Raw genomic sequence first — 13,374 nt, 5'->3', positions numbered from 1 at the left:
ACCATGTGAATTTCATGGAGCCCCGAGTAGCTAGGAATGATAGTCTTTTTTGCTGCTGATTATACACTTGTTTTATATGCCATCATTCTTCTTATTTTCACTAAAAACAAGTCTAGATCACTAAGGCAGGGAAGGGCTGGGTAGGGAAAATCATCACTAGGTCTACTAAATTTTAAATTTCTTGGATGATCCAGTAAACCTTGAAGAGAACTTGATCAAGCAGGCTCACCATGATCATCGTTCCCTGGCAGGCAAATTCTTCAGTTGGATAATAGGGTTAGGCCATCTCATGGGATGACTTTAGAATCCTGCAATGCCCCACCCAGAGCTCAGTCTCAGTAGTTCCTGACCCTTCAAACCTGTAACTCTATGGCTTAACTCAAATGCCTGCAGTGAGCATGGCCACACCCTCAAACTCACCCTTTCTCAGAGCAGCTCAGGATAGAGGATCTCAAAACTCTAAAATGACCTTTATGGACTGCAATCTCCTAGTCCTCAATGTCTCCATGTTCCCCACTTGCCCGATTTGCTCTCACTGGAATCTCCAGTCTATGGAAGCTTCCCCAGTCCTTGGCTCACTGGCATTAGGTACATCCCTTGGGCAAAGATTTCAAACTGGCTGTCTCTGTCTCTGGGAATGAGAATAATACCTAACTTTTATGTGGCACTTTACAATTCAGAAAGGACTCTCTTCGGCCTTCTCATATTTGAGTTAATTTGCAATAGGTCTTATCATTATTCCTCTTAAGGAAGTAGCAAAGAGGACTTTAAGACACCCCCTGAAAGCTTGCAGACTCATTGTACTGAGCTATTTGAACTTTATACTGTCTTGTCTCAATGGCTCACACTGACAAGAGAGTAGCCAATGACCTAGGACTGCCTGTGACCATGCTTCAGCACACACTCAGTGCATTAGCATCCAGTCCCAAGCAAGTAAGCAACTCTACCTTGAAAAGAAATACATAGTATATGAAGCCGCCTAGTGTGGGTATTGGCTGTGAGACCATCAGAAAACAAGTTGTCTTGAACCGAAGTTCTACATGTAGCTGGCTCAAAAGACTAAGTTAAAATAAATCAAACAAAACCTAACCATGACTAAAATAGGTATGTGTCTTTTTGCTTCCAACTATCTTAAAAAAGTAATGATGCATCACTATTTTCAGTTAATTAATTCCAGGGTTGTGTGTTGATGTTTTTTTACAGCAAACTTCATACCCTCATCTTGTATTACATACCATCTGTCTATACTGAATATTTAGTTCTCACCCACAACCTACTTCTAACCCTTGAAATAAAAGTATCTCCTTAAAAACCAGAAAAAATGTTCTGCTACCATAGGGGGACAAGGGCTTATGTTTTAAATTAACTGACATTATTAGTTTATAATCTGCTGCTGCCATCTTCTGTGTCAATGAAGCAGCACCTTCACACTCATGAACAAGGTAATTGGGTTTAACAAGTATAATGCTCGCTGGTCAATCAGAGCGAACATTTTTTACACAGAGAAGGAAAAGCTTCATTCTGTTACCTCTAAGTGACTCCGCCTCTCAGCAATCACACGTTCATCCTTGTTTCCAAATAGTTTCTTTGGAGGGAATTCAAGGGTAGCAAGCTGAAATACATATTTTACAAGAGAAGCATTAATATCACACTTGTGACCTCTAGGTCATTATTAATTTATCACTTGGAATGTCTATGATGGGGTAAAAAGATGGGAGGCCCTGCCTTGTTTTGCCACTAATCACCTGTGTGGCCTAAACACATCAGGCAAGCTTCCACAGAGGTCAGATGAGAAGGCAGGACCAGGGCAACTCAAAGGAAGGGCAGACACAAGTCTCCATGTTTTGTCTCAGACATTAGATAGTCTCTATGCCAGATGGTGTTTTACAATTTTTATCTTAAAAACGTATGTTTGTTCTTTTTTTTAATTTTAATTTAATTTTTTTTATTTTAATTTAAAATTTATTAAATTTATTGGGGTGACATTGGTTAATAAGATTACATAGGTTTCTTTTTTTTTTTTTAATCAATCTTTATTGTTCATATTATTACAAAGGTTCCTCATTTCTTCCCCCCTCCACCAGGTTCCCACCCCATCCTCCGACCCCTCCCCATCCCCCATTGTCCTCATCCATAGGTTCACAGTTTATGTTCAGTCTCTTCCCCCCTCCACCACTCCCCCTTTCCCCGAGAACAGTCAGTCCACTCCCCTCCCATATCGCCGACTCTACTACAATGAACAGCTATTATGGTTCATCAGGTTTTTCATCTCCTTTTTGTTGTTGTTGTTGTTGTTGTCCTATGTTTGTTCTTTTTCCTCCCCTTATTATATTAGAATTCAATTATTTTTGTGTTGCGATGAGAACTGGGAAACTCAGCTTGCACACTACCTGAACATTTTGTGCAATAGTTCTCGGACCATTGCTAAGGGTTCTTAAACATTCCATGCTGTCTTTTTTTCAACTACTACTGCAAATTAAGACTTCCCCTGTGAAAAGAGGACTTCTCTTTGAATCTTTTAGCCTTGCTTCCTAAAGAATAAAGTTCAGGATTTGTTTTAGTTAAGTCTTATAATTTCATGGTTATTTTCCTTATACTTTTCTTGGTGGCATAAAAATCATAATAAAAAGATAAGTTTTATTTTAGATTCTGAGACAAGAAAAAATCTATAATCTGGTAAAAATCTGTCTAGTAAGTGTTGCTTTGGTTGAATGAAGGCTAAGCAACATAACTGTTGGTGCTCATGGAATTCACCATTTCTTTCTTTCAGATATGAGGTTCAGATAAATTGAGAGTCCAATGGAGCATTATTAATAAAAAAAAAAAAATTAACAACCTTTCTCCCACAATATGGATCCAAAATATGCCATAAAATTCCTATTTTATACATATGCAAATCCCCTAGTTGGTTTAAATGTATATTGCCACAGCAGGAGTTAAAATTTAAGAACTAGCATTTATACATACAGTACTTCAAAAATTTAGTATTAAAGTAGAATATACATATAGCAAAATGCACATATCCTACATGAATAACTTGGTGAATTTTCAACATCTCAATACACTGATGGAGAAAAAACATACCTAGCACCCCAGAAACCCTTATATGCCCCCTTCCAATAGTTCCCTCCCATCTTCTACAAAGGTTCACTGATTTCTAACAGCTTGGTTTAGATTTACCTATTTTTGAATTTCATGTATATGATGCCATCAAATGAACCTAGTTGCTATTTAACAGGAAAGGAGGAAAGGGAAGACCAGAAAAACACATGCCTAGTAAAGATTTAAGTGAACTGGGAAGGTGCCTTCCTGTCAGTCACACCAGAAAGCTGAAAGCAAGTCAGTGGCCAAGATGGGCATGGATACTGCATGTTTTCCAAACCTGAATATTTAAACTTCCAAACAATGGAAGTCTCCCTCCTGGGACTCCTGTGGCTGGGGGATGCTCTCTCTTGTGCCCGCAAGTCCCAGGGCCCGGATGCTGAACCACACCTGGCGTAACATGGAAAGGAAGGTCTGGGCACTGGCCCTGTTTCTGGCTCTGCTGAACTCCCAGCTGCACCTTTTCCAGGACTGGCTTGTGGTGCAGGGGTCTTTGGAAGCTGATAAATGTAACTCCACACCAATAAAAAAATGTCCCTCATCCCATCCTCCTATGGGTGCTTCTGAAAATGCTTATTTCAGCAGCACTCCAAGAACATCCACCTCATTCCAAACTCTTGTCTGTGAAATCAGCCCATTAATTTTTCTGGCATCAGTACCATGCAGCATGAACTGCGTACATCGCTCTACCTCATGTGTGTGAGATCCATCCATGTTGTGACTGGTAGCCATGGTTTGTTCATTCAGTGGTTGTATAGTATTCCATCTTGTGAGCATTCTACCATTTGTCTGTTCAGTCTCTTGTTATTGGGTTTTTGGTCAGTTTCCAGGTTTTAGCTACTAGGAATTGTGCTACTATAAACAATTTCATTTGAGTCTTCTAATGAGCATATGCTCTTAGGAGTAAAAGTGCAGGGTCACATGGTATGCACGTTTGGTTGTATCTGAAATTATCAAATGGTTTTCCAAAGTGGTTTTACTAAGGGACTTCCCACCATCAGTGACTGAGAGACCCAGTTGCTCCAGTTCCTCCCCTACACTTGGCACTGTGGTCTTTTTCTCTTAGCACTTCTCGGGGGATGAGGTGATTTCTATGCTGGTTCCAATTTGCTTTGCTCTAAGGACTAAAGATGTTGAGCATCTTTTCACATGCTCATTGACCAACTGGTTGGCCATTTTAGGGAAATATCTGTTCAACTCTTGGCCCATTTTTTTATTCAGCAATCTGTCTTTTTCTTATTAATAGTAATTCTCCCTTTCACTCTCTTCAAAGCATCTTTGATTACTTTTTAGTCCCCTTTTAATGTTACCTGAAGTCAGGAAGGTGTTTGTTTCTTTCTTACTCTAGAGATCTTTCTACCAAAGGAGAGAAACCTTGGGTGATGTGGTATATAGTGCCTCCTACTCTTTTCTCACCAACACTGCAATTTTGCTCCTGACAGTCAACTTTAAAACCAGTCGGAGGTAACATGAAAGATTACGGATCCTGAGGTAAAACAGATCCAGTTTGAATCTTGGCTTGACTGCTAACTAGCTAACTACCTCTGTTTCTCTGAGCCTGAGTATTTATTTTCTGTTGAAGAAAAATGCAGACAATAATACTAAACTTCACCGGGTTTCTATTTAGATTTAGTGAAGCAATGCCAAATGAGCCTTAGCTACCAGTATTATTTGTTAGAGATCTGGTAAGAAAAGAAAGCAGTATGCCACCTTTTCTCACACCCTCTTCTCATCCATGGACTGGTGATATGGCTTCAAGGAGCAGAGTTTTCTGGAACCCTGGTCTCACTGGCACAAACACTCTCCCTGTATGTTGCAGCTTAGAGAAGACAGGTACACCAGAGCTAGTCTTTGGGCTTCATCCAGGCTCAATTTCATCTTGTACAAATTTTCCCTCTGCCTCCCGCCCTCCAATGCAGTGATGCTGAAAGCTTGGCAAGCGTGCTTTCACAGTTGGTTGTTTTGTCATTTTCCTATGTGGCTGGTGAGGGGGAAATGTGTAGTCACTCGCATGCTCAATCAGAGATGGTGCACTAACAGGACTTCGGGAAGCTAAAATGGGTGAGGACCAAGCATTTAAATATCCTCGTAGTCAGCGGTCTATTCTGAGATGGAGGCTAATATTTTATGCTATTAATATCCTCCTCCCCCATGAAATAACTACTTATAAATTATGTGTAATATTGTTGTTCAGATTTTAGGAAGAAATTGGCAACTTTAGATAACTTTTAGGTACATGATCACAGGACTCCACTATTCCACCATATAACTTTAAAGGTGAACACAGGTGCAGAGTAAAGTGACTTAGAAAGGTTCAAAGTCATGGATAGGATGGCAGACTCCAGACGAGGAATCAGAACTTTAGGGTTTTTGTAGTAACACTGTAAAAGGTGTATACAGTACAAGGAAGGGCCCTTTCTAATGGAAGCCCTTAGGATCTCGGATTCAGATAAAAGAAAGTAACACCTCCTTAGGTGTATGAAACAAACAAAAAATGATGCATTGCTGCTCAGCAGTGCTCAACAGTTCCAAGAGCTATCAATGGAACTTCCCCGAGGACCCGAACCCAACAAAGTGGCAGGGTCAGCAATAGCAGTGGGAATGACAGAAAAGGAGATGGGTCTGGATGCAGGCTTCCGGAAGTCCATCTTGGGACATTTAAGAGTAATTATTCCTATCACCTTATCCCTCTCATAATAAAACTGAAAAAGAATGGTGGATTTCCTTCCATGTAATGGAAGGGTTGGAGGGAGGGAGGAAAAAAATGAGAGAAGTTCTATGTTATTTACGATAGAGACGCACACTGCTGTAAGTTAAAAATGGTTGAATATCAGCAATTTCATCTGGTTAAACCCTGTATAAAACTTTGTCATTTTTAAGCAGCTACTATGACAAAGGTACATTTTTACCTGCTTTACCTGACAGGTATAAATATTATTACTTGATAGGTCATCAGTTGGTTTATAAATAAGCCAATATTTGCTCAAAAGAATATTTCTTAGAAAGCACTCAAAAATAATAAAAATTAAAACACCTTACATTAAAGATACATATGACATTGAAATAGTTGGGGAGCTGGGAATGCGCAGGAAGCCATTTAGGGTCTAACAGTTATTGCCATAGAATGTGTAGTCACACTAGGCTATCGGAATCAGCCCATCTTCCAGAAAGAAAAGATTACCATGGTCTTTACCTAGGATAGAGAAAAGAGGACCATTCTTGAAATAGTAACAAAAGGAAGGAGGGAGGGGGGTGTAGGAGGAAGAACCCAGTGCTCCATTCTTGAAATAGTAATATTAAAAAGATTCTCAGGAGAGTTTGAAAACCTGACGAAGAGGCCTGAACTTTTTCTCTCTACAAGTGCAAAGCAACTGCTTCGTTTATTTTAAAACAGACAGCAAAGTAATCCTCTGTAAGTTTCATTTCTGGATTGTGAATAATTTAAACTGTCAAACTATTTTAAATAAACGAACAATTTACCAAGGTTGGAAGAACTACTGATCAGGACAAATAATGTGCCTGGAGAGTAAAAAACCAAAAAACTAAAAAAAACAAAAAACAAAAAACAGCCCTTTTCCATTTTGCTTCAAGTGTTCCAGTCTGAAAAGCACTATTTCCAACCAATTAAGAATACAAGAGGCGCACAGAGAGGGTGATTCAGAACTGTCCCTCACTTCTCCACGCAGGCCCTACTTACATCAGCATCTTTTGTTTATTTGTTTGGTTGCTTTCTCTCGAGTTAAACAGAAATTTGAAAATCAAGCATATTACTTGGTTATTTTCACTTGTTCTCAAGTTCTTTCTATTAACAAATTTTCACTTTTGTGGCCTCATTTTTTTAATCTAGCAGATGGCGGAGATTGGATTTCCATAAGTATTGTCAGGACAGTAAATCGAAATCTGTGGGTAGAGAATAGACTCCTCTTTGATTTCTTTTGTAACCTCTGACAAAGAAAATACAGTGTCCTACATTTCTAAAAATTAATGTTCCTGAAGTTCTATATTCCTCACAATAAGTAAATTCTAAAGGGACTCGGGTAAATATTTCTGATTCACATAAAAGTTATCAAGATACTTGGATTCAGTAATGAGAGAAAAATAATTTTCTTTCTTTCAATGACATTTCATTTTCATAAGGAGCAAGTGCCATATTTCCCAACTTTTGTGGAGAAAGTCCCTTATTGAAAAGTGTGATTGCAACAAAATAATATTTCTCCAAATCATAAAAGCTTGATGGAACAGCTCTGGTTAAAGATGGTGGAGCTTTCTTTGCTCCCTTCATCGCCTTCAAAGGCACCAAAACAACAGAAGAGATGAAAAGCAAAGGAAATGCTGTCTCCCAACCGGGAAACTGCCAGGCGGTGCCCAGGAGAAGCACCTAAGAGAGGGATGAGATGGAGGGCTTCTGAGAGCCTCACCCTCCTCACCTCTAGACCATAGCACTGTGAGCTGTTCACCACATTCAGCAGGCAAACTCTCAGACCTTCCACTAAGTAGTAATTAAAGAGACTGAATCTGGAGATAAGGACAATTCAGGGGACACTGGAGCCAAGAGAAAGGAAGGAGGGAGGGGGGCATAGGAGAAAGAACCCAGAGAAGTTCAGAGGGAGAAGAGGCCAAAGGGAGTATTTGCCTTTATGGCCATAGCCAGTGGTCGGTCCTACAGCCCCTCCAACCACCAGAAAATAACAGAGAATGTGTCTTAAAATGAAGAAAAAGAAAATGGGTGGAAAACATTTCAGAAAAATTCTGGCAAAAGTTGAGGCAAGTAGCAGCTTGCAAACTTTCTCCACCCCAGTACCTATCCTTTCCTTGGCCCCATGATACACTGGTGTTTTCTCCCAACAATTAGTCCAATTCACTTAAAGATGAAAAATAATTAGAAGCGACCAAAGCTAGAACTTGAGTAACAAGAGTAGGGTGAGGAGAGTTAAATGAAACATAAGTAAAAGGCAGAAAAAGAATATATATCACAAGGACTGGTCAAAGACAGCCAGAATCAATTCAGACAAGAAATTATGCAGAGTCTTATAGGAACCAAAAAAAAAAAAAAAAAAAAAATCTCTAAAAAGGAGCCAAGAGAAAAAAAGTTGGAAGAGAGCACCAGGGGGAAAAGGGAAATTGAGTGAGCGCTTAGACAAATGGCTGACTCTAAAATAAGCTGAAGCATCTGTGGTGCCAGCAATAAGAGGGGCTCAAACCTAAAGCACTTGGGAGTGTTAGAAGGGAAACACATGACAACCGAAAGAGTTCCTAATGGCCAAACTGTAACAGTTAAAAAATAAATAAATAAATAATAATAATAATAATAATGGCTTATAACCCAAAACATAATGACATAATGATTGGATGAACAATTAAATAAAGAAAGAAGTGGGGAAAAACAGGCAAGTCTCCCATGTAGAAAAATTGCAAAATATTTATGACACTTCACCCTCAAGGAAGTAGAACATATCTCCCCAATTACTAAAATGTGTGCTGTGCACAGTGACTTCCTCCAAAGAACACAGTATAGAAAGGGGGGAAACCGAGTACATTTCCAGGAGAGAAAGCTGTGCCAGGTGATCAAGGTCAGTGTAGACAGTGATAAGTTGTACTGATATGACAGCACGTGTATCATTTATGTGATGTGATGTGATGAGAATGGCACTTTATTTACCTCTCTGGTTTTTAGATTAGATTATAACTCTAATCTAGCCCTGAGGAAAACAACAGACAAGTCCCAATCAGGGACATTCCATAAAACACCGGACCAGTACTTCTCAAAACTGTCAAAGTCATCAAAAAAAAGGAAAGCAAGAGAAATTGTCCCAGGCAAGAGGAGCCTAAGGAGACATATGACTAAATGTAATGTGGTGTCCTGGGAGGGATCCTAAAAAGCATAGTTAATAATACAGTTAAAAATATATTTAATTCCTTCACCTTTTGAACCTAGCCTACCAACCTCCTAGCCCTCTGGCAAAGTTAATAATAATGTTATCAATATCGGTTCCCAGTAATGTTGCAATCATTGTGACAAATGTACTACACTAACGTAAGTTGTTAATAATAGGGGAAACTGCATATGGGGTATAAGAAAACTCACTGAGTGAATGTCACATTTTTTTTGGTAAATTTATAACTATTCAAAGAGAACTTCTGGTTTCTGATAAGATATGTAAGAAGCTTAGAAGCCATCAATCCTGTCATAACAAAAAGAAGGAGGAGGAGGAGGAGGAGGAGGAGGAGAAGAAGAAGAAGAAGAAGTAGAAGAAGAAGAAGAAGAAGCAGCAGCAGCAGCAGCAGCAGCAGCAGCAGCAACAGCGCTGAACAAACTAAAAATCAACAACTCTTCCTAGCTCCATCAGAGAATTGTCCCCAAAATCAGAGAGGCAGAAGCGCAGAGACAGAGAATCACAGCTCAGAGGCCTAGAAGCCCAAGTTGGAACCAGTATTGGTAGGAAGACTAAACTGTAATTGTGAATTGCTGGAGGCTCAATGCAGAGTAGTATGAGAGGTCCGAGCTGGAGGGAGTTGGGGTGTTCTCCACACTTTCATGAGTTTTACCTCTAAGATAGGGGTGTCGAACTCAATCAGAGAAGGGGCCAAAATCTAAAATCCAGCCTAAATCGTGGGCCGAATGGTTTACTGAACAGTCATAAACTGACAATGTCATAAACTGACAGCAGAGTGCAGTGATGACAGCGCGGTGCGGGCCACATTGCAAGGCCTGGCGGGCTGGATTTGGCCCGCGGGCCTTGTGTTTGACACATGTGCTCTAAGAGGTAAAATGATTGTGAAGATGGGAGGAAAATCCCCTCGGGTCTGGCAGGAGAAGAAAATAACCATTTGGAAATACACTCAGAGTTCTCTGTTTTTCTTAACAATGCCTGCTCTTAAGGGAAACTCTTTTAACCAAAATCTAACCACCTTTGTTTATCAAAGCCTAACAGCCAGGGGAAGTTCAATGCCCACTAAAGACTGGGATATTATCACAGGCCTATGGGGCACCTCTCTGCCCGCACACCTCCCCTCCATATCACCAGGGCTCCTGTAAAACAACAGGGGCTACAGCTAAAAGGACAGCAAGCCTCGGATTCTGTTGAAGAAATCTTTAGGAAACAGACTCATAGACATAGAGAACAGACAGATGGTCGCCAGAAGGGAAGGGGGTGGTGGGCTAGGTGCAAAAGGTGAAGGGATTAAGTACAAATTGGAAGTTACAAAGTCATCACGGGGATGTAAAGTACAGCATAAGAAATATAGTCAATAACTTTGCAATAACTATGTATGATGTCAAGTGGATACTGGAAATATTGGGAGGTGGGGGAACACTTTGTAAAGTATATGATTGTGTAACCACTATGCTGTACACCTGAAATTAATACAAAGTAATACTGAATGTAAACTATAATTAAAATGTAAAAAGCAGCTCTAGGAAAACCCAAAAACAACAGGGGAAACCAAAACAAGGGCACTAGAGGAAATGTTAGCCTCAAACACCCGTATCTACAGCAAACGGCACACACATCCATATTCTAGTAGTTAGAATACCTCAATTCCTTTCACCCAATAATACATCATGTCCACCTTCCAGCATAAATCACAAGTCATTGAAAAACAAAAATACAATCTGAAACTATTCTAAAACAAACAACATTGATTGAAAAAAGAAAAATTAGTTAGCCATCACTACATTCTCCATCCCTGCTCTGCTACTCCCCTCAACTTGCTAAAAACACCATGAAGAAACAAAAACTGTATTGGAACACAAGTAGAATGAACACAATAACACAGATTACATGCAGTATGTAGTGTAGAGAAAATAACAATGCAAAATGAAATGTGCTTAGGGAAATAAAATATGACACTAAAAGACATTTATATCTAGCCAAAGTGTCTTTCAAGTATGCAGGCCACAGACAGACATTCTCAAGCAGGTAAAATCATCAAGGTACTTTTTTCAAAAACACCCTGGAGGACCAAAACCAACCAAGAGACAGCACATTATAAAGATCTCAAGGAGAAGAAGAAACCACAATAACGTAAAAACTGCCTCTATTTAAACCCACAACTAAGATGGAATTATGTCTAATTTATGTCTAAAAGAATGTGAATGTTATCTATCTTGACAATATCAAAATAATAATATAATTTTAAAAATTTGGGAGATGGGAGTAAGTAAAGTGTGCTAATGTTATCTCTGTTAGGAGAGTCAAATGGGCATTTATTAAAATACAATTGATAATTTGTGAAATGAAAACTAGCTACTAACATTAATGTTTAATAATCTTTTTCAATATATTTTAGAGATCTTAATACAGATTGTGGTGAAGAAACATTTAATTTGAAGTTCAGCAATTTCTTTAGTTTTACTGTATTTTCTTTCACTCCAGTTACATTCAAGTAAAATTAAATCTTTGTAATGAAAAATGGTGTATCTAGAATGAACATCATATTATAAAGCTGATTTATTATTTCTATTCTTATTATAATTTTTTATCAATCTATATATCTATCCATTTATCTGTGCCTATTCACTTAAGAACTTAAAATAATGTCCATTAAATGGTAACATTGTTTGTATTAGAGAACGGTTTTGGGTAATCTGTTGCTTTCTTCTGAAATTACGTGTAATTTTTATAAATGAGGATGTGTCATTTTTATAGAAATATCCAAAAGTGATAGTTCTTCTACAAATCTAATGAAAAAATAAAATTAATACAATGTCTTTTCATTTTGTTTTACTTATTTAAAAATATATATTTTTATTGATTTCAGAGGGAAGGGAGAGAAAGAAATATCTAGAAACATCAATAATGAGAGAACCCTGGCTGGTTTGGCTCAGTGGATAGAGCATTGGCCTACGGACTGAAGGGTCCCAGGTCCAGGGCATGTAACTTGGTTGTGGGCACATTCCCAGTGCGGGGTGTGCAGGAGGCAGCTAATTAATGTTTCTATCTCAATTATGTTTCTAACTCTCTATCCCTCTCCCTTCCTCTCTGTAAAAAATCAATAAAATATATATATTTTTTAAAAATTATCGGCTGCATCCTGCATGCCCTCCATTGGGGATCGGAGCCTATAACCCAGGCATGTGCCCTGACTGGGAATCAAACTATGACCTCCTGGTTCATGGGTCTATACTCAACCACTGAGCGACACCGGCCAGACCATGTCTTTTTATTTTAATACCCTGGGATTGGGGAAGTCACATTTCAGTTTTCAGCTCAGCAAAGAGATGGTTGTATAATCTTGAACAAGGAGTACAACCTCTCTGTTTCTACGTAGTTTGGTCACTAGTTAAAATGAAGGGCTTGAACTAAGATGTTTAAGTTTTCTTTCAGCTCTGAAATTCTGTAACTCAGGTACTAATGACTAAAATCTCTCTATACTGAGTCAGAAGTAGCACTTTAGTTAACATGGAGATATTTTATTTATTATCTCAGCTATATTGCTTTTAAGGAATGTACCTTATTTCCTGTGAAATCTTTATAGCGTTCTTATTTGAAGCAAGGCAAAGATGTGTAGATGGAAACTAGAACCCGGTATAATAATAAAACATTAGCTTTCAAGAGGTTGTCGAACAGAAAAAGGACAGATACAAATGGGACTTCACTATACATGAGAAAACCCTTAAATGATACCTTTTCCTGCTACCACCATTATCTTTTGCAGCAAGGGTGAAAAATGATGTAAAGATAGTTGAGTTCTTATGGGAAAATTGTACATTAAAATTAAAAATGATGACTGAGGTAAAATAAATTGGATATTTGTGGGAGACATGACAGGCCTAGCTAACACTGGAAAAAAAATTAATAATAGCCCTATGGTCTACTTTGTATAATTTTGAAATTTGATTATACAGAATAAAATACAGGAAATAAATAAGGATTAAAATAGTTTCTTTGGGGCCTGAGAGAAACATAATGTCAAGCTTGCTCTGCAAATGAGTAAATAAAACATGTTATAAAAAGTAAAGAAGTAAAATAAAAGTCCTTAGAAAAATATAATCAATAATTTTGGGGCTACTGCGATTTCCAATGAAATCTGCCTTTCTCCTTTTCAGTGCCTGTGAAGTCTAAAAACCCCAGTTATTAACTTTACTTTGAGTATTCAACCAACAAGCCTCTAATTTTTAAGTTGATCTACATGAAGAATTGCCAATAGAGTCAGATAAGAGAATAAGTAGTTGCTTATAACTAGCATATGCATTTTATAGACTCATTTGTGAATCTCGGCTTTGGGAAAATGAAAGTATTGAGTATCCATCCATTCATCCATCAAGTTAGC

General features: G+C 38.4%; 1 protein-coding gene across 3 annotated transcripts in view; it reads right to left on the bottom strand.

Moving 5' to 3' along the window:
* Positions 1–13,374, bottom strand: part of KIF16B (kinesin family member 16B) — a 252,717-nt gene that overhangs the window by 27,940 nt on the left and 211,403 nt on the right. For all 3 annotated transcript variants that reach the window (XM_084887625.1, XM_084887623.1, XM_084887624.1), the window contains one exon: positions 1,529–1,612. In XM_084887625.1, the coding sequence (XP_084743751.1) occupies positions 1,529–1,612 (84 nt within the window). The remainder of the gene's footprint in view (positions 1–1,528; positions 1,613–13,374) is intronic.

The sequence above is a fragment of the Pipistrellus hanaki genome (assembly GCF_964339955.1).
Source record: "Pipistrellus hanaki genome assembly, chromosome: 6".
Taxonomy (NCBI): domain Eukaryota; kingdom Metazoa; phylum Chordata; class Mammalia; order Chiroptera; family Vespertilionidae; genus Pipistrellus; species Pipistrellus hanaki.
The sequence above is the reverse complement of the archived record's forward strand: the minus strand, read 5'-3'. Positions and strand labels throughout refer to the sequence as shown.